We start from the raw sequence: 20,046 nt of genomic DNA on the forward strand, positions 1-20,046 counted from the left end.
GTTGGTGTTTACTGATGACGTTGGTGCCGATGAGGTTGAGCTATGTGGCTAACGTTAGCCAGCGGGATGAGCAGGTCATACTAAACCGCTAATTCAGTAAACTGCTACAGGAAAGGAGCAGGGGCCAAGTAAAGGTATGGTTTTCTTTTTTTGTTACCGGTGGTCACATGTTTAGAAAGCTCAACGGAGTTAGAGCGTCTTCTTCTCGGTTAGCCTAGCTGCAGCACGCTATAGTGTTAGCCCAGAATGACAGAGCTAGCAGCTACGGATATTGACTCCACAGTAAGTGCAGCTTCTCCCCGCAATGTTGCTTTATGCTAAAGGCTTTAGTCTTTACATTACTAACTATGCGTTTGAACATGAATTAGGCCGCGTGTCCCCTTAAACTAGTCGCAAACATAAAACGTGAAGTCACATTAACAGCAGGCTGCTGGAAGCACAAATATGAATTAATCTTAGCTAAACGAAGTTCTGTCCACTTCTTCTAAGTGTAACTTAAATACCAACCAGCTTCAGCCTGCCCAGGTGTAACATAGAAGCTAGCTCGTTTCTTTAACCTGCAGGCACATTTAATCACTTGGCTTACAGAGTGCTAATCAACCAGCATAGTGATTTGTTTAGTGTGGGATGGAGCTACAGCAGTGTGCAATTTTATTGTGAAGTTACAAAATACAGCTCGAACCTAAAGCTAATATTACACGGTGATACATTCACACCTTTTATACGGTGAGTACGAGTCTGTAAAATAAGCTGATGTCATATTAGGAAATGCACAGGTGTACACAATATCTTTAATTATGACTTAAGGCCATGGACGTTTGCTAAAAATATATACCATCATTACTGTTAGTTATACCTGCACTCTGGTGCTGTGACATATAGATGTGCTGTGAAAAATGTCTTCCACTGTGGTATAAGTTTCGGAAGTGGCCTTTTTAAAAAATAAAATGTAGTGGCAACAACAAAATCTAATGCAATGCAATGTTACTGCCTTGTACGAATAAACATTATTCAAAGTTTGATGTTTGTTCTGGACAGGGACAACATGTTGGAGTCTTATGTTACACCGCTCCTCATGAGCTATGTGAATAAGTATATCAAGAATCTGAAGCCATCTGACCTGCAGTTGTCTCTCTGGGGAGGAGATGTGGTGCTCAGCAAGTTGGACCTGAAGCTGGATGTGCTGGAACAGGTACTTTATGATGAATATAACCTCTTCTTTCTCATACTTTTTTTTTTTTTTACATCTGAAGACAAGACTTATAGGGGTGATGGATATTGTTTGTCAACATTTAAAATAACAAATAGACAATATGGTTGTTTAGTTTGTAGGATAACATGCAGTTGGCATGGATGACGATCGACGAGTCGATGCTCAGTGTTGCTATTGGAAGAAATATCAAGTAATATCATTTTGTATCAATATGAACTTAATAGTCCATATTTTACAAGTCATACAGGTCTTTAGATTGCCATCTGTGTCTTTATATTAATGTTAATATCAGGATCAAGGACTGTATTTTTTACATTTAACTCTTTTAATTTTGACTGGATTGAAAATATGTGTTTGCTTATACCTCCATTATTTTTGCAATGTAATGCACTTTCATGTATTGATTTTGGTAAACATTGGTTGCCCAGTTACATACAAAGTACATACATACAAAATTTAGTGTTAACATTTTTTTTAGTGTTTCAGATGAATAATTCTAGCGTTTTGTTCTCTAGGCAAAAGAAGCATCAGAACATGATACTTCTAACATTGCCTTACCATGCCGACATATTGCAAAAAGCACATAAATGAAATAAAGCAGAATATTTGGACAGGTTCATCATCATCATGAATATTATTATTATTATTTTCCATTTCCTTGAATCTAAAACTTAGCTACGAGTATACCGTATAAAGCTCTAGTGCCCTGACCAGAATAATAAAAACAGTGTTATTTTAACACTGCTCTTTTTTACACTTATGTCTGGATTAGATCAGTCTGCAATAAGTTAGAAGCATTTTCTTTTTTTTTTTGGGGGGGGGTTCTGACTGCTTCTGAAGAGCAGACCAAAGCACTACCTAACTTAACAGACATTGTGATGAAAGTTCTTATTGGAAGCAGCTTTAAGCCAACTGACTGTGGGAATTGTGTTAGGATTTTGATGTTTAACGCTATGTCAAAATCTTGGCAGTTGTCCTCCCTTTGCCTTTGTTTTATTGTATTTCATTTGAACGGTGCCTCTTTATAAATGTGCAATTAGAGATCATCTTTGTAAGGTAAAGAGTAATTTTTAGTGAAACATTGTGGGCGTTATTCAACAGACATATTGCAAATCCATAACAGCTTTTCCTCAGAAATATGTTTGGTTATTAGTGTTTTTGGCTTATGCTTACAGAGGAGGCATATGAGGCCTGTGTGTAGGCAGTCTGGTTTCATGGGACTTGTTTTCACACAGAGTGGTTCAAGATGCTCAGTGATTCGTCTGCCTCTGAGAAAATCTGACAGATTTTGTTAAAGCATAACCAATATGCAATCTGTAGCTGTTGTTTTTACCGTCCTCTCATCTTCATATATTCATTTCAAAGAGCTGTTGGGTGGATGGATGAGGGGTTTAAATGTTCTTGAAGCCTCAGCAGCTATATCAGTCTGCCTTTACAATGTTATCTGCCTTGCAGATGTAATAATATACTGCAGATTATTCTAATAATTCCATACCTCTCTATTGTTTAGATCTCATGTTTTGAATTTTTTATTTATAGGAATTGAAGCTCCCTTTTACTTTCATGAGTGGTCATATCCATGAGCTTCGTATCCACGTACCCTGGACTAAACTGGGTTCAGAGCCTGTCGTCATCACCATCAACACCATGGAGTGCATCCTTAAGCTGAGGGATGGAGCTCAGGTTAGTTCTTTACTGGTATGAGAAACATTTATTTTATTCCACTACAGGGCCAAACAGGGCTGGCCTGCTCTTCTTGTAATTTATGTGAAATTCCTCTTCATGCCTTTTCATCCCTATTTTTCTTTTTGCTCTCTGTTTCCAAGAAGTTTCATAATAGTCGTTTTTTTAAATAGACAAATACAGATTTTTTTTTTTTTTTTTTTAAAATGTGTGTGGATTTTTGAATCTGGCAAACTTTAACCTGTAGTGGAGTAGCTAAAAAAACATGCTGTGTTTCTGATTAAATGCAAAATCACCTTACCATACCTAACTACCTAACAATTTCATCTTCGGTGTATTTTGGACTATATAGTGTTAAATATTACAAAACAGTTGTGTTCTTTAGCATCAGTTAGCTGTGATAAATACAGATGTTTAAATGCCATTTTTTAAAATCAAAATCACAAACATTGTTACTGTCTTTAAGATTGGTTACTTATGTTTTGAACTTGTATGTCCCACTATTCTTGCCATCCCCTTCCTCAAGTTGGTTTGGTGGTTAGGGAAGAGTCCACTCATTTAACTCAGTATGGCAGTTTTTTTTTTTTTTTCTGGCCCGGCAACTTTGATTCAAAGGCGTTTCTCATCAGTGAATTTGTATGATAGCTACTACCCCCACTCTAGCATCAGGAGAATATGAGCCTCACTTCATAATGTTGGAAAAGTTTGCTATGGGTCTATTATAATGAACCCACACCTACCACACAATATTTCAATTTGTCTGTAGTGTGATAATGCATTGTATGCTAGGTATAACACTTATTGAAACAGATATTGTTTTTGTCTTTTATATGCAATGCTATTTGACCAATGCTATTTTCTTCTTGGATATCTTCTTATTTAGCATGTCATTTGTTTTATTTAGTAGTGCTGTTCTGTTAAGGATGGTTAGACCTACCTCAACAGTTTGAGGCTGGTTCACATATCTGTTCAATCATGCTGTTTGAAGGCATGTTGTGGAGCTTTTGGCCTTTTGATAATTAGGTCTTTGTGTGTCTCAAGCAGAAATTTGTAGGAATGAGTTATCATAGCTGGGTCCTTTTTGAAACTGGTTAAGTCACATATCATATTGGATCATATCAGAGGAATGAATTATTACAGTTGAAATTTTGACCTATATAATTTGTTCAGAAGAACAAATGACAAAGCAACAATCATTAATCCCTGGAAAGCTGTATTCAAAAATCACACTTATTACCTGGGTCAGGTTTGTTCTGCCCATCAGAAGATGGAAGGATTGTGTGTTCTTCCACTTCACCCTCCCCCACCCTGAGATGGTGTGCTGTCCCAGACCATCACTGACCCACCACCAAACCAGTCATGCTCAATAATGTTACAGGCAGCATGATGTTTATCATAGCATCTCCAGACTCTTTCATGCCTGTCACATGTTCTCAGTGTGACCCTGTGCTGATCTGTGAAGAGAACAGAGCACAAACCTCATTCTGGTCATTCTGGTGCTCTCTGGCAAAGCCCAGTAGAGTTGCATGATGCTGGGCTGTGATCACAGGTCATACTAGAGGTTGTCAGGCCCTGTTTCTGACAGTTTGGTCAGAATCATGCACACCAGTAGCCTGCTGGAGGTCATTTTGTAGAGCTCTCACTGTGCTCCTCCTGTTTCTTCTTGCACAAAGTAACAGATACCACTCCTGCTGCTGGGTTGTTGATCATCCAGTGCCCTGTCCAGCTCTCCTGGTGTAATGGCCAGTTTCTAAATGGACAGATTAATATCCCTGACATTTAACTGACCTAGTGTTATACAGTGTTAATTAAGTGTTCTCTTAATATTTAGTATAGTTATAGATATTTTCATTTTTGGAGTTTGCTACATGCCTGGTCCTACTTTTACCAACCATTCACTTTGCAAAACTAAAAGTGTATTTTGGTGCTGGCCCTTATGGGAAGGTTGAAGCTTCAAGGCCAGATGTCCCAGAAGAAACACATTTCAAGGGGAGTCAATTACAGCTAATTATATAGACTGCAGCAAAAAGATTTGTAACACATGAGTTTGAGCTGCCCAGAACTAATGGTAGATCATGCTGTGCAGGTGGCTACTGCTCATGCAACAGTTTGATGGAAATTTAAACTTGTTTTTTATGCTTTGTACACAGTTTGAACTCTAGTACCAGTACTGGTGCTGGTGTAATGCATGTAGTCTCACAACAGCAATTTGTTACAGGTGTTTTCTAAAGGTTTCTAGTCGAGAAAAGATTTTTTGGGAATTGCAAATGACGTTTGGACAAATATTTCCGTGGTTTGTATACCCATGAGACATAATTTGGAGCAAAGCCAGACTTACTGCAGAAGCACTTCTAACATGTGGAATTTAAATGAGCTGCTACACTTTTCTCCTATGTGAGTGGGAAGCAGGAAGCTGACTACTGTGGGCTGAAGACAAGAAAATGTAACAAGTTTCCTTATATGCTTCAGAACTGTGTAATTTGGTTAGGTTGTATATACTTAATTTCACCTTAATTACACTTCAGTATTGTTAGGAAGTTAAAATATTGGAAGTATTTGCCATATCACAGCAGTTTCCCAGTTTGGTCAGCCAATAGAGAATTACCTTAATTGAAGGAAAAGTTCTGTAGACTTTTTTAGAATTTCAGAAACTGATTTACAATTCTCTGGAGGGTCGATAGCCTATTTAGTTCATATACATGTCAGACCCTGGTCCAGTTTTAATTAAGTTCTAGCAGGGATGCAGGGGGTTTGGCAAAACCTGGGCCATGACATTTGTCCCTGAAGCAATCAGGTAATTTGTGTTATAACCCAGTGGATTTTACAAGAGCTGAAAATTTGATCTGTGTATGGAAAATCTTACATTTTAAATTTAGTAGATTACTTGTTTCCTTTGTCCAGTAGAGACAGAAACTTTGTGGTGGGCCTCATGCGGCCAAAGTGTGGAAATGATAAATGATATCATTAATATGGTTTGTTTTCGTAATTACTGTTAAAGCCTATGCGCTGGCCTGTAAAAACATCCGAACGCCTTTTGAAGTTCATTAAGAGTTGTGTAATTTGACCGGAATTATTTGGACCTTTTTAATGTTCGTGTTTTCCCTTGAGAGGAACTGGGTAATATTAGGGATATTCGGATTGCTCAATAGGGCCCATCTGCAAAGCACCAAGAGCAGCTCACAATTATAGTTTCCAGCAAATGTGGAAATTTGGGCGTTTAGCAGCAGTTGGAGATTACAGCTCCTGCTGACAGTGTAATTGCTTAAAATAAGCTCTAATGAGGGCTTGTAGTGCTGAAAGTATGGTAATAGAAAAAGTGTTGTCAACTTGTTTTTGACATTCATTTTACAAACCGGAAGTCATTTGCAAACAAAATGCATTTGGTTTTGTATGTGTGTTATTGTTTGCTGAAATCACATTTTCATGATTGCTTTAAGGCTACTTGCATTATTTAAAGATCAGACACTGTACATGCTTTCTTTAGTACACATTTCTCTCAGATCACTACCATATTTTAGTTTTCAGATTTATTGTACATGTAAATACTTCTGCCTTTATAGTTCATGTATGAGTTTCGTTATTAATGGTGACATCTCCCTGTAAAATTAGACTAAGCCCTGGTCAGTGCCTAAGAGCTCAATGTATGTAACAGGAGATTGGTCATGGGGATGAAAGGGTTTTGTAGTTGTCAACTTTAACTTCTTCCTTTTTGTGCAAAGACACACTTAGTGTGCCCTCTTTTGAGTTACTTGATATGAGAGAAATGTTTGAACTAAGCCCATTATAAATTAAAAAGCAATCTGAAAATGTCAGGAGCTGCACAAGATAAAACAGTGGTTTAAAAATTTGTCATACAACATATAGAGCCTATATGTAAACTGGGGTTACTAATAGAACTCATAAAGTCACCATCTAGTGTTTTTTGCCCAATGGAAATGTCCTTTTAGGAGTTATGCCAGCTTCCTGCCAAGCTGTTCACGCCCAGGACAGGTTTTCTGTATTTGGTATATCAAAAGTTTTTGATTAGGTGTTGCTGTTATTTTAATGTTTTCAGTTTAGGATGATGTTGATTGGACCTGGCATCCAATGCTGAGTTTTTGGTTTTAAGGCATTACTACCCTCAAACTTCTTCTTATAATGAGGAGATAGACTTTTGATAGAAGATGTAATTTATTTTGTGGCTAATTTGAAGAGTTTTGTTCTTGTATTTATAGGTAGTTGTAGCAGTAACAGAAACTGGCAAGACTGAACTCAGGCCTTAATGAAAGACCTAACAGCTAACATTAATGTAATGTTGCAAAATTATGGGCACGTTTTTTTTTTTCTTCTTGACATCATAGTAAACTGCTCCAGATGTTGAGGATGAGGTGCGATCAGCAAAGAGGAGAGGAACTGGCTGGATAGAAGTTAAAGTGGATCATAACACTCTCAGGCACCCTTTTTATTTTATGAGACAAAGATAAGGGCTTGGGTTTACCAAGGAGAGCCTTTCTGGCTTTTGGCTCAGCTTGCTGCTTGATCCGGGAGTTTTATGGCTGCTGAGTGCATTTGCCACTGATGTGGAGGTTCTGATTGATGCATTGCCTCAAGATGATTTGGGGAGGTGCCTCTGAGACTTGCTGGTTTGGCATGTGGTCCAACTAGGTCCTTTCTTCTGTTAGACTCCTTCCAAACTATTTTTAGGGCTTTACACCACTAAACCTCATTGCTCCTAAATAACGGATAATACATGTGACTTAGGGAACCCCTTGCTGAAGATTTCTTAAAAATCCAAAGTTGTTATGCCAAAGGTAAATCTACTACATACCAGAGAAAGGATTGTTACTTTGAAAAACATATGAATAGATGTGATTTGTGAGCCTTAAATATCAGTTAGTTACACACAGATTTAAAAAAAAAAAAAAAAAATTTCATGTTTGATTTATGTCATGGAGTTATAATCTGGATTCGGATGCTTTAATAAGTGGTTTTTGCCACACAGGGTTTGAATTTACAACCCACGAAATAGGAAACCTGTGATGTATTTTCTGATACCAGCTTCTGTGTATACACAGTTGTAGTGACCTATTGTAGTTAGGTTTTACTTTCTAGTTGAGACATGCAGTTCTCAAGGCTCACTTTGAAAAAAATAAACAAATGAGGACTATATCATGAGTCAGATGTACCATTACTGTCACAACTCAGAAAACACATAAGCAAAATTAAATAAGTAAAATAAAACATCCTGTGGAGGTATGCAACCAGATAGCATGGAACTGGATAATCTTCTTCCCACTGCCATCCGGAAATCTTGCCTTTGATTCTCTGGTTCACAGAGAGCAAATGTCTAACATAGATTGCACCATAAATTTGTGTGATCATCAGCTCAGTGGGGTCTTGTCTTCACAGACTGAGGAGTGAGTGAAAGAAGACATAGAGCTTTGGCAAATGTATTTTCCTTAAATCCAACCACCCATAGCAGTAACAAAACCCATCTCTGACTGTAAATGATAAAAAGATTGAGTAATGTCAGTACATGGTGGATTTCTCAGGCAGGTTAGAAGCCAGAGCATGTGTTCATATGAGAGACAAAAAAAGAATTATGGAGAAAGTGGTAGATCGAATATCAGAGTATTTGTGCTTATGAAAGCAACTATGTGTCTAGGTACCTGCAAGTGTATTTTTATTTGACCATTTTATAAATTAAAAAAAGTCTTTCCTTGGTTATGAAGGTGATACTTCCAGACTGTATAGTTCATACGGTCTTCAAGTAAATGTCTCCTAAAAGTTCACATTGATTTTTATTTATTTCTTAATGAGCTGTCCACAAGTTTGCTCTCAAACACTTTCTTTTCAAATATATAGTGGCCAGACTGGAAGATAGTCCAGGTGAGGTTAAATCTGAGGACAGTGGGGGACTATACCAGAGATGGGGGTATTTATACAGTATTTGGCTGTCCCCTCATTCAAGTTTTCAACAATGATCCATTACGCTCGTCTCTGTTTGGCATTCCAAACTGATTCATAGCATCTGCACAAATGTGTCATTCCAGCAGAGGGCCTTGCACCAGCGACCACTGCCTGTGAGTCAGCCAAAGCTTCATAGCCCACAGCATTTCAGTGCTTTGTCTTTGAGGTTTGGTAGAGGTTTGGGTTGTTGTGGGATGAAGTTACTTCAGCTCCTCAGACAGTCCTCAGACACAGGAAAGCAGTTGGGGGAAATATTAAACCCAGCGGCTTCCTGCATCCAGTGAGTCAACTGGAGATCAATACTCTCTGGGCAGGATGCTGCTGCTCCACAGTTTAATCCCTGCTCTCAGGCCATCCGGACTATTGCAATCCCTCAGTGGAGACTATTACTTGCTTGGTGCTCCTGGTGATATTGCAGGCTGGGAAACGATTACCTTGCAATTAAGGCTAATGTTCACTTTATAAATACTTTCTGTCTTTCTGGTAAGATATTGTGTTACACTTAGAGTACCATGTGCTTTATTAATCTTAAATCTACACAGACACTATAAGTACTGATTGCCTTAAATTAGGAAAGATGTTTAATACTGTGATAGAAAGGCTTTCATTTCTTTAGTTTGGTCACTTTTTACCTTACTAGTCTTCATGCAATTGCTTTAACCAGATTTCTAGAGATTTATATTTTTAGTGACCCTTTTGGTGTCAGTAAAAATCACTAAAAAAGCAAAAATGTAACTATGTGTAATTTGTCACTGGAAAAAGGTAGGCTTGTATGACTCCATGTTACACAAACTGTGGGTGGTCTCCCTTATATGTCTGTGAGTGAGAGTGTGCTCCATTTAGCAGACTCTCACCCCTTTGACCTATGAATAATTCCATTCTTATTATAGAAATAATGGCACTCTGTAAGGCAGATCATTTCAAACAATAAAATCACATATGTATTGCTACTTAGTAGCAAGTCATTTTTTGAAGTACAAGTCATTTTATATATAACACTTCTCAAAGGAACTCGGATCCTAGAGCTTCCCTGGTCTGTTTCATGTGTCGGTATATGTGTTAGATTCCACTTGCCCCTGAGTGGGTAGGAATTGGTAGTGTTTGCTTTTATCTTGGTCCCTGGTCCCTGTAATGTGTGGGTAAGAAGAGAAAAATGTAATATGAATAATTGCATAACATGTCACGCTCCATGGTGGGGGAGAGAAGAAAAGGGAGACTGTGCGCAGAAGGCATATGGTTAGCTGAAATGATAATAAACATCTCGATCTTGAAGGAGTGTATCAGCCTGGCTTGACATTGACCAAATTGCTCCTTTTTAAAATGACCAACATGATAAGAATTCACATGCTATAATTGAATTACATTTGCTCCTTATCATAACCTTTAGAGAGTAACCATATTAGAGGCTGGTTGGTTGAGATATAGCATATAGCAAAATATGTTGGACAATAACAGAGGGTTAATACTCTGCTTGGTCCAGTCAAATACAATTCAACAAGATGTGTTAGAAACCCTGTTTAATACAAACATTACACTGGAGACATGAGTATAAAGCAGGTATTACAGATATTAAAATTTTAATTGCACAATGCCCATTTAAAATTTTATGGCTCATGATAAGACCTCAAAAAACAGAGGCCTGCATTTATATGTAAGTGCAGCCCTCTTGTTTCATTGTTTTGTTATGCAAATGTAGTTAAGAAACGAAACATGTCTTCTTTGATTGAAGACAATAAGAAACAGTGTTACAACTCAGATGTTACAAGGATGCAACTGAAGTTTTTTTTTTTTTTTTTTTGTACAAAGTGAGGTTGACAGGTTTGCATCTCTAAAGAAAGCTGATGAATATTGACAATACCTCAGTTGCTTTGGGCCCTGGTGTATAGGGGCTATGCAAACATAAGGCCTGCTGCATTCCAGTGGCATGCTCAAAGCTCCTGCAATATGGTTTTGGTATTTCCCAACAGTGATCGAAAGTCCTATCTCATTACCCCTATTTACTCAGTCTTGCTAGTTTCATAACACTGATGCTCTCCCATAACCCTTAGGCCAATAGGCCTACAGTTCATGTCTTGCAGCTGCACCTCACATACTATTGGTTTTCAGTGTAGCTTCAGCCATCACCTTTAGTGTTCATGGAGACTGGTGTTTACATCATTTGGGGGTGCTTATATCTTGCATAATATGCTTTATGTTGGGCATGCCATCTAGGGTTCTCATTTTCTTTATAATTTGTAGAGTATAGTTATTTTCATATAATTAATGAAACTAAGAATGTCCTGCTGAAATAGATTAAGTACAGTACATGATAAATAACTGGCAAAAACACCAGATGCTCAGTATTTAGGTGAGAAATCAACAGGTCAGAAAGCTCTCTCTGTGCCTAGGAATTTCTCCACTGTCTTTTGCACATACACCTATGTATGAGTATATGTCAGGGATTTGTGTGGACTATTTTATTGTAGCTAACACATTGCAGTTATTAGCATTAGGGGTTAGCTGTGCCAGCGTAAGCAGCATGCCTCACATGCTCTGTCTGGGCGTGTGGTTAGCTGATGGAGACATCTGAAGGACCAGAACCTCTCAGATCTAAATCGGGAACAATTTCTCCGCCATTCTCTCTGTCTCTCCTTGTCTTTTGATTTTTTTTTTTGTCTTCTTTTTTTTTCCTCCTTCCCCTTCACTTTGCTGTTGTCCCATTGCAGTTTTTTTTTTTTTGTCTTGGATTTTAATCATCGTCCCCTTTTCCATTTCTTGCTCTATTATATTTTCTTTTTCTCTGACTTTCTTTTATGATTTCAGCTTTTAACCACTGAGATAACAGTTATGTAAGGTCAAGTGATGCTGAAATGCAGACAGGCACCTATTTCACCTACTAGCCTGTCTGAAGTCCTGTTTCTTGGCTTATTATCATTAGAGCTTATTTGAACAGTGGTGGTAAACAAATATTGAGTGGCACATTAACCCTAATGAAGAGACATGCTTTCAGACATGCACTTGAACATTGCTAGACATTACCCTGGTGATCTTGATGTAAACATGCAAATGTCCAAGGAACATGGACCAGTCATTACCAGGAATCTTCTCATGTGAGATCCTTTGTAAAAAGTCTGGGTGGTGTGGTGGCGTGAGCCAGTAGCAGACAGACCATCAGGAGCACCTGGACATTTCCCAGTGGCTCGTGGGTTGTTTGGCCTGCTGTGGACATTCAACTTGACCACCGATAACATAGCAGCAGGATAATTTGATGGACTCTCAGAATCCTCACATCAAGTGTGACTTTCATTCTCCCTGCGATGCTGAAACAGACATGATTACATCTCTCTGCAATGCACATAGCAACCATAGTGCATAGCCACTGTCCACCTGGTTGTTCACCAATATTGTTTGCATTTACATAGTGGCCTGGGATGGAGTCAAATTCTTGGCCTGAATCAATGTTTCAGTCTGCTCTGGTGTGAGCTCCACTGTGTCTCCTGTGTAGTGTACAAAGGTAACAGTGTCCCTCACAGACATCAACTAAAATTTCTGCCAGGTCAATCCCTTGTTGTGTGCTGAATGCTTTAAATTGACAACTCCGGACATCCAGATCTCTGGATGTGATTGCCATGACATTGTCCGGAATTTCATTGGCTGTCCTAGAAAGGCTATATCTGTCTGTCTTAGGAAGTCACTAAGCTTAAGGTTTGCCGATTGTATATTAAGCACTTTTTTGTGAAGTTCTTTTGCTGTCCCTCACTAGAGGAGCTGTACCATAACCGCTGCCAGTTGTATACTCTCAGGTGTCAATACAGCAATGACAATGGTTGAACAAGATGTCAAAATGAAACAGTGAGAAGTCAGAAGTCCTACTGTTAGTCCCCGTGGGTCTGGTTTGTGACCGGGATCCCTGTTTCTCTTTTCGCTCGTTGCTATTCTGGGCAGTTAGGAGGCAGATATTAAACATAGCCAGTTTGACTTGGGTACACTGGAGGCACTCTTGGCAGATGTTTAGAATGACATCACCAATGCTTTCACTGTGATACCTCTTCAGAGGGAAATAGTTTTGTAATTGTGTGTTCTCCTTTTTGCAGATGCTTTGGAATCTTTTCCATGTCTTTGCTCCCCCTTTTAATGAACATGTTATATTTTGGGGCTTCTGTAAAAAAGACGTCATATTCTTGATAAATGAAACCAGTGCTTTTAACAATTTGCAGCAATGAAATGTGCTAAGTAACAGACCTTTAATCACCCCCCTTTGGAATTATTCCCAAGTAATCTGTCTGCTTGTTTATTCCCTATTGTGGTTACTGTAATTATAAAGGTTTGATAGTTTTGAAAAAACACAAATTATATATAATTAATTTGAGAATAAAGAAAATTAGAGTTTCAAGGAAACCAGATGGACTGCCTCCCCTTTCTTTGAGATAGTGTATTTTGTTTAGCTCATAATTAATTTAAATAAAAAAGTGTTATGTGAGAATCAGAAGGAGATGGCTTTACTTTTGACATTAGTAAGCAGCACATTGATTTTGGCTTGACACATTGGAACTTTGCTATTTCATAATATATAAACTTTATTATGCATGTGTGACCTGACATTTTAGTTGCATTATACCATGTGCACTTAGATTAATAGACAGAGTTCACATTCCAAAGTCATGAATTTAGATCTTTCTTATTGGTTACTACTTTGTAAGCAGAGCTTTTTCAGGACTGCTCTCTTACATTGGTCTTGCACTTTATTTTGCCAAGAAAAAAACACAGGAGTACATCAGCTCAGTCTAAATAATGTAATACATTATGTGTGTTTCAGGACTGCAATATTTCATAAGTGCAGTACACCCATTGTAAATGGGAATTTTCTTTCCCAGTTGTGGATTTAATTACTTGAGTAGAGAGAGGGATAGACCACATTTTTGTAATGAGCTGTTTTCATTGAGATAATTATTCAGAATGTCACTTGATATGATATTCATCTGGGTTCATTTCAGCTCTAATCCCTCCAATCTGCCACGGATTCCAGCTGCACGACTCAACCGTGTTTTCAGAGTATTGGTCTTTAAACTTGTATTTGTATGTTGTTTTGTACGCAAGTATTCGTCTTTAGTAATGTATGTCGTGTTGTGTGACGCTATCTAGATAAGTCTATACATACTCTAGGGCAAAATTGGTTACATTAACAATTTGTGCTAATATGTCAGGGAGTGTGTGTGAAGTTCTGTTCTGCTCTTGCTGGCAGCAGCCCTCTAGTGTACCTCCAATTGAGGAGAAAATGAAACCCCTGTCTTTAATCATGGTGTAATGGGTTTCTGCATTTGTTACAGTTTCATTAAAAACCCATTAGCAGCAAATTTTTAGTTGAGCTGATGGATGTATTTGAAGCCAAGGAACGTTAACGAAAAGGTAATTTGAGTCAGCTGTGATGAGCTCTGTTCTCTTCAGCTTACATTCCAGTGGGGTCGTCATCAATAGGTCGAGCAGTTTAAGTGTAAAAGAGGTGGCTGCATACCATTTGACATTGCTGGAACCATCCCAAACTGTGACTGTATGTTTGAAACAGTGATCCACTTTTCATGTGTCATTCCTTTTGGGGCCAGCTGGAAACCATTCTAATGAGAAACAGGGTCATCACTGTGAAAACAAGTTTCAGACTAGTGGGTTATGGATGGGATGAGAAGGTGTAGAAAGAGCACAGGTGTGAAGACGATGATAATCGGCCAGAAGAAATTGTATAACATAGGTAATTGATTGTAGAAAAAACAATGCAAATAAAGCAAAATGAATAGGATAACAAGGAGGAGAGATTTAGGATAGGTGAAAGAACAAGTTATTGAGCAAGAACACAAGAAGGAGAGGGGATAACTGGTAGCAGTGAGAACAGTGGAACTGTTAGTGCGTAGTGTGCGGTCTCCCTACTGTGGCGAGTTTGTATCACATTAGCTGTGAGTGTTTTCAGTATTGGAAAATGATTTGAAACCCATCATGTCCAGTGGGGTCTCCTACCTTTGTCTGGCAGCCAGTAATAAAGAATAAAGAGCGTTTATATTAGGTTTGAAGTAAGTTATATGGCACATTGTGATGTCCTTGAGTGTGTTTAAAGAAAGAGGGAGTAGGTCTGATTGCTAGATCCTCCCTAGAGATGCTGCTCTGTGGGCCCTGACATGAGGGACAGGGCTGTATTTGTGAAACCTAGTGTGTGTCTATGTCTGTGTTTCTATGTGTATATGAGTGATTTGGAGGAGGGAGGGCTGTCAGAGATAAGGAGCTATTGGGTTTCCTTCATTTATTTTCTCACTCCATAGGCGTTCACCCTTCACTGCCTGGCCTCCAATCTCCAGGCCTGCTGCTTTGATGTCAGCATGAGTTTGCCAGCAACCTGTGGAGGAAAAACAACAATAACAAAGTGTGTTTATCCAGTGATGGTCTTCTGCATGGTCCCATAAATCTGTTGAAACTGTGTGAAATTGACCAGTTTTAAAAATGTTTTGGTTACGAAGATCAGGCAGTTGCACAGGCACAGTAGTTGGCTACCAATCGTTGCCAACATTTTTTTCCTTTTATGTTTGACTGAAATTGAGAAATTGTTCAGTACGTTGTCAACAAAATGGTCATTTTATTTTTCAGAAATGTGCATTGCACAATGAAAACTAATTTTGGCAAATTTGTTTAGTTTTTTGGCTAACCAATGTGAAAAAGAATGTCTATAATTGCAAGAACCTGCAGCAGGATAATTATACTGTTTTCTTCCAGGTGTGAAGTGTGGGGGGGTAAAAATGGACTGGAATTATTTTGTATATTAAACTTCTGTTTAAACAGTGTGTGCCTAAAGTTCACACTGGGTTACAAAAATCAATTCAGTAAATTCAGCTATTATGTCCTGACCTCACCTTATGCTGTTCAGATTTCTGTCCTATTTAAGTTTACTGATTGCTGTGTATTATAACAATTTTGTTTGTATTAGGAAAGTGTCACTGTATCTGTAGAGCTGCTGTTTCTAATAGCTTGAGGTGATAGTGGGGTGCAGCTAATGTGTTGAGTGGCTCAGATGAGGGTTGACCCTCCAGATCAGCTCTACACACTGCCTCCTGGTTGCTGACTGAGCCAGACGTCTGCAGGGGGACAAAGGTCAGGTCTGGCTTTCCGGTGCCCTAACCCTCCATGGGTGCCCACTTACCCTCTGAGTAGGGGGTCCCCCTTGCCTGTCACTCACACTGCCTGGACCTGCTCCTTTTTTATGCTTCTCTTCTGGTCTTATTATCACCGATCACTCTCATTCTCCAGATTGTCTCCGAATTACTCTTGGTCTGGCTTTCTCTCACTTTGTTATTCTTTCCACATATTTCTTCTTGTGTCATGCTACTGTCATCTTTGGTCAGCAGCTGAGCTGATATGCCTCCAGGAGATGCAAGGCCCCCTCTTCCGGGTCCCTCTGTTTTTCCCTCCTCCTCTGTTCCACCATCACTCCCTCCCTCCTCTCTGCTCTGCTGTGGCACTGGAAGGATCATTTTACCCAGCAGCAGCTGAGGCCGGCTTCATTTGTCCCAGGGCTTCTTTCTGAAAAGGCATTTTTTTTCCCTTAGGGGAATTTTTTTTTTCTGCTCAGAGTGACATTGAACACTTAATTGTGCTACTTCCAAATTTGACAGTACTTGTCCTTCAGTGGTAGCTCATTTTTGTTAAAGTCATTGTTCTCGTGGCCTGCAGGGCTAGGCATTCCTTTAGATATTAGTGTTTATGGGGAAAAGAGATGGTTTCTAACCATGATGTTCTAAAATAGCATGTGTCATTATATATTTACCTCCTATAACAGTCAGCTTTTTTTTTTATATATATAAATGTAACACCTCTAAATATTGTAGCTGCAACTTTTGAATTGGGGAGAAATGAACAAACGAGCTGTGAATAATGAGCAACAAATTTACATCTTCTTGTGGCCCTATTCTTGAAAAGTTTCTCTTTACCACTTTCCATGATGGGGAAAAACGGCTTGCATAGTGTAGCTCTACCACAAAGGCTCTTACAGAAGTAAAACATAAATATTTCTGCCAGAGCCTTTCGTCTCTTTTGGCAGTTGCATGTTTACTTTACCGCACAGGGGGATACTTGCTTTCCTGTCAGTGTGTTCACAACTCAAATTATGGAAAGTATGTTTAGAACCTAATCTTCATTACTGTACTCAACCACAGAGAGAGAACAGGGTTAATTGTCATTAAATAGTGTCAGAAACAGGGAATATGTCTTACTTGGGTGGGGTATGTATATATAGAGTGTGTATAACACAGGATTGACCTAAAGTGCGGCAGTGGGTTTTCGTCTGCTTGTTTGAGTGTGTATAAGTGAAGTGTTTTCATGGAGTATCCAAATATATTTGGTTTTCACAGCTTTGGTGTTTACATTATGAACCACTGAATCAAAAGTTGAACATGCAAGTTCCTCTTAAATCTTGGAAACAAGTTAATAAGTCTCTGCTAAAACTGGGAAACACCAAGGCCACAATTCTCTAGAGAAGGTAACAATCTGCTAGTAGAAATAAAATCTTTATTTTGAATGGAGCTTCTCCAGGATTTGTCACTTGATGACATCAGATATGAGAGCTATGGTTTTCTGGTTTAGCTTTTAGGAGAGTATTTAAACATATTGCTAAAAAATATTGAAATATCATCAATGCAAGCAACATGGGAACTCTGTTTTTTATGCATTTATGAAATTAAAATCATTTTTATCAGAGCTGTAGAGTTAGTAAAAGTCCTTGGAAGTCAGTCCTTCAACCACAATCTCCTTATCTGTTCACTGTTTCTCCCTATGTCACTAAACTGTACCTTATGGCACAGGACATTCACTTGGCTGAGTCACTCTCCCTGACCTGTTGAACTAGCGGAACCAATAAAATAACCTTTTTATCCTGAATCCTTGCTCATTTTGTTTTTCTTCAGGGTCATCTCTGAAGAAGTTAATTGAATTGTCATTCATATACACACAGATCTTGTTGTTGGATTCCTGGGCTGGTCGTAGGTCTCTGAGTATGGCTGACATGTTCTGTTGTGGAGGAGAGACCTTCACCTTTTTCATCCAAGGACCAGAGTTTATTTGTAGATCTCATTGAGAAGGTTGCTAGATAGAGATTGGATGAAGGTTAGTAGGAATGTTGTGATGGGGGACTCTGAAATAGTGGTATATAGTAGATGCCTCCCTGATTACGCCTCCCTCTTTGCACATATAACCATGCAGAGCAAGTACTGGGCTTGATAGTTTGACCCTGAAAGCTCGTTTTCAATCTCTCAGACAAATGTCCCCTCTGTTTTGCATGTATGTAGATTACGTTATGTACATGTGAATAATATTTAGACTGAGGGCAATGATTCATTGCAGTTACTCTGATTACAACCTGTTTAACATACCCAAGATAACCTGGTGGATACAAAGAAATTTAATTAATCAGAGCATTATGTTGACCCGAAAGTTAACTTGGAGCCACAAGGACCTCCACACTTTGTTTGGATATTATGCTTCTGTTGTGGACTATGCTTAAATAAAATATTACTTTTATCTTGTAATAACTAAATCCTTGAATAAACTAACATGCACCAGTTCTGCAAAGCTCTGTTAAGAACTTCACTACCTATCCTCAGATGTGTTGTTTGTTTTTTCACCAGGATGACCATGAGAGTGGATCTAGCTCCACCAGCCGCAGTGTCTCAGACAGCTCCAAGGCTGTGGCAAAGCCCCGCCGCCTCCAACATGCTGCCCCCAGTGACCCGGACCTGCCCCCAGGTGAGTGATGGCCCTGGGGCCAGTGAGGCTGTTCTACCTCCCTGCTCAGAGAATGACCACCAGGGCAGACTCCAAATCTGAGGGGGAGGACAGGGCCACAGAGTGAGACCAGGATGAAGACCTGTTTACACCACTCAGAAATCTTGTTTTCTAGCCTCTTAAAAAAGCTAAATAGACAAAATAATTGGATTGATTCAGTGGCTCAATGTCTGCAGAGGTCAGTGTCAGATGTAAATGCAATTAAAACCTAATATCTGGAATATTATTTTTGGGATGAGCTGTGTAATCACTGCATTTTTCACTAGTGTAAATCAGCTAGAGAGAGTGTGGGGGATGCGTCTGTGATAAATCGCATAGTGATGGCTCTTATCAACAAAGCCACTTGACCACATGCCTCCTACAGGGCCACAGATTCCATGCCTTTCTTACAACAGTACTTTATAGCACGTCACAAAAAAGGGTTGTGTTTGATTGGGCATTATGGCCTTTTAAAGTATTCATGACCTTTTTTCCCCAATCAATTTGTAACTGTCTTTTACAAAAACAAACACTCACAGACCTTATGTGAGATAGTAAATTTTGTTCACCTATGCTGGCACAGACAATTTAAATCTTACTTGTATGTACTAGTGTAGAAAGGTACTTCTAGAAACTTACTGAAATGCTCAATGAACACTTTATAAAAGGTAAATAACTTAGACAAATAATGTAGCAAAACATGATTTATGTAGCAAAATGAATGCAGTTCTATTGGCAAACACTGTATATTATCTAGCAAATGTGAGAAAAAATGGGAAAAAAGTATGTGGCTTAGATAGAGGAAAAAAAAAATGAAGACAAAGAAAGGAGAGAGGTTGGGGATTGAGCTTTCAGAGTCAGATCAGTCTTAACACCCAACCATAAGGCTCATTCCCAAAGTACTAGTATGCATGAATATATAAACCTATACTCTTGGCTGGTTGTATCTGGGGAGGATCCATTTCCAGGCCTGACATTATGAGATAATATCTCTCACCAGCTGTTAAAGCAGGGTGCCTCACACCCCAGCTTCTCCCTTTGGGCATGCCTGCAACAGATCTCCCAGGTGTGTGTCTATGTGTAACTTTATGTGCATGTTTTTAGTGTGTTTGTGTTAATTTCTGTGCACATCTCATACTGTTCCTGCAGTCGACCTGAAAGAAGGTCTTCTATCAACCTATTACAGGCTGTATAGACAAATCTGGGGTCAGAGGTTGTGGCACCTTATTAACAATGAGCAAGCAGATGATTACTGTAATCCCAGCCTCTCTAATTAAAAGTTAGAGGTTAAAAGGTAGATGAGGACTTAGATGGAGAATGTTTACCTAAGAATAAGATACAAAACAAACCTGTCAGAAGTCTTTAATGTAGTTAAAGGATGGCTTTTAAAAGTGATGACACAGTACAGTATTTCACAGCAGGCAATTTTG

The 20,046-nt window shown here is 38.8% G+C and overlaps 1 protein-coding gene across 4 annotated transcripts in view; it reads left to right on the forward strand.

The window, feature by feature from the left end:
* Positions 1–20,046, forward strand: part of vps13b (vacuolar protein sorting 13 homolog B) — a 293,943-nt gene continuing 273,897 nt past the window's right edge. For all 4 annotated transcript variants that reach the window (XM_026293824.1, XM_026293825.1, XM_026293822.1 and 1 more), the window contains exons 1-4: positions 1–134; positions 1,039–1,192; positions 2,753–2,896; positions 18,481–18,598. In XM_026293824.1, the coding sequence (XP_026149609.1) occupies positions 1,046–1,192; positions 2,753–2,896; positions 18,481–18,598 (409 nt within the window). In that variant the 5' untranslated portion in view covers positions 1–134; positions 1,039–1,045. The remainder of the gene's footprint in view (positions 135–1,038; positions 1,193–2,752; positions 2,897–18,480; positions 18,599–20,046) is intronic.

The sequence above is a fragment of the Mastacembelus armatus genome, chromosome 16 (assembly GCF_900324485.2).
Source record: "Mastacembelus armatus chromosome 16, fMasArm1.2, whole genome shotgun sequence".
In the NCBI taxonomy this organism is placed as follows: Eukaryota; Metazoa; Chordata; class Actinopteri; order Synbranchiformes; family Mastacembelidae; genus Mastacembelus; species Mastacembelus armatus.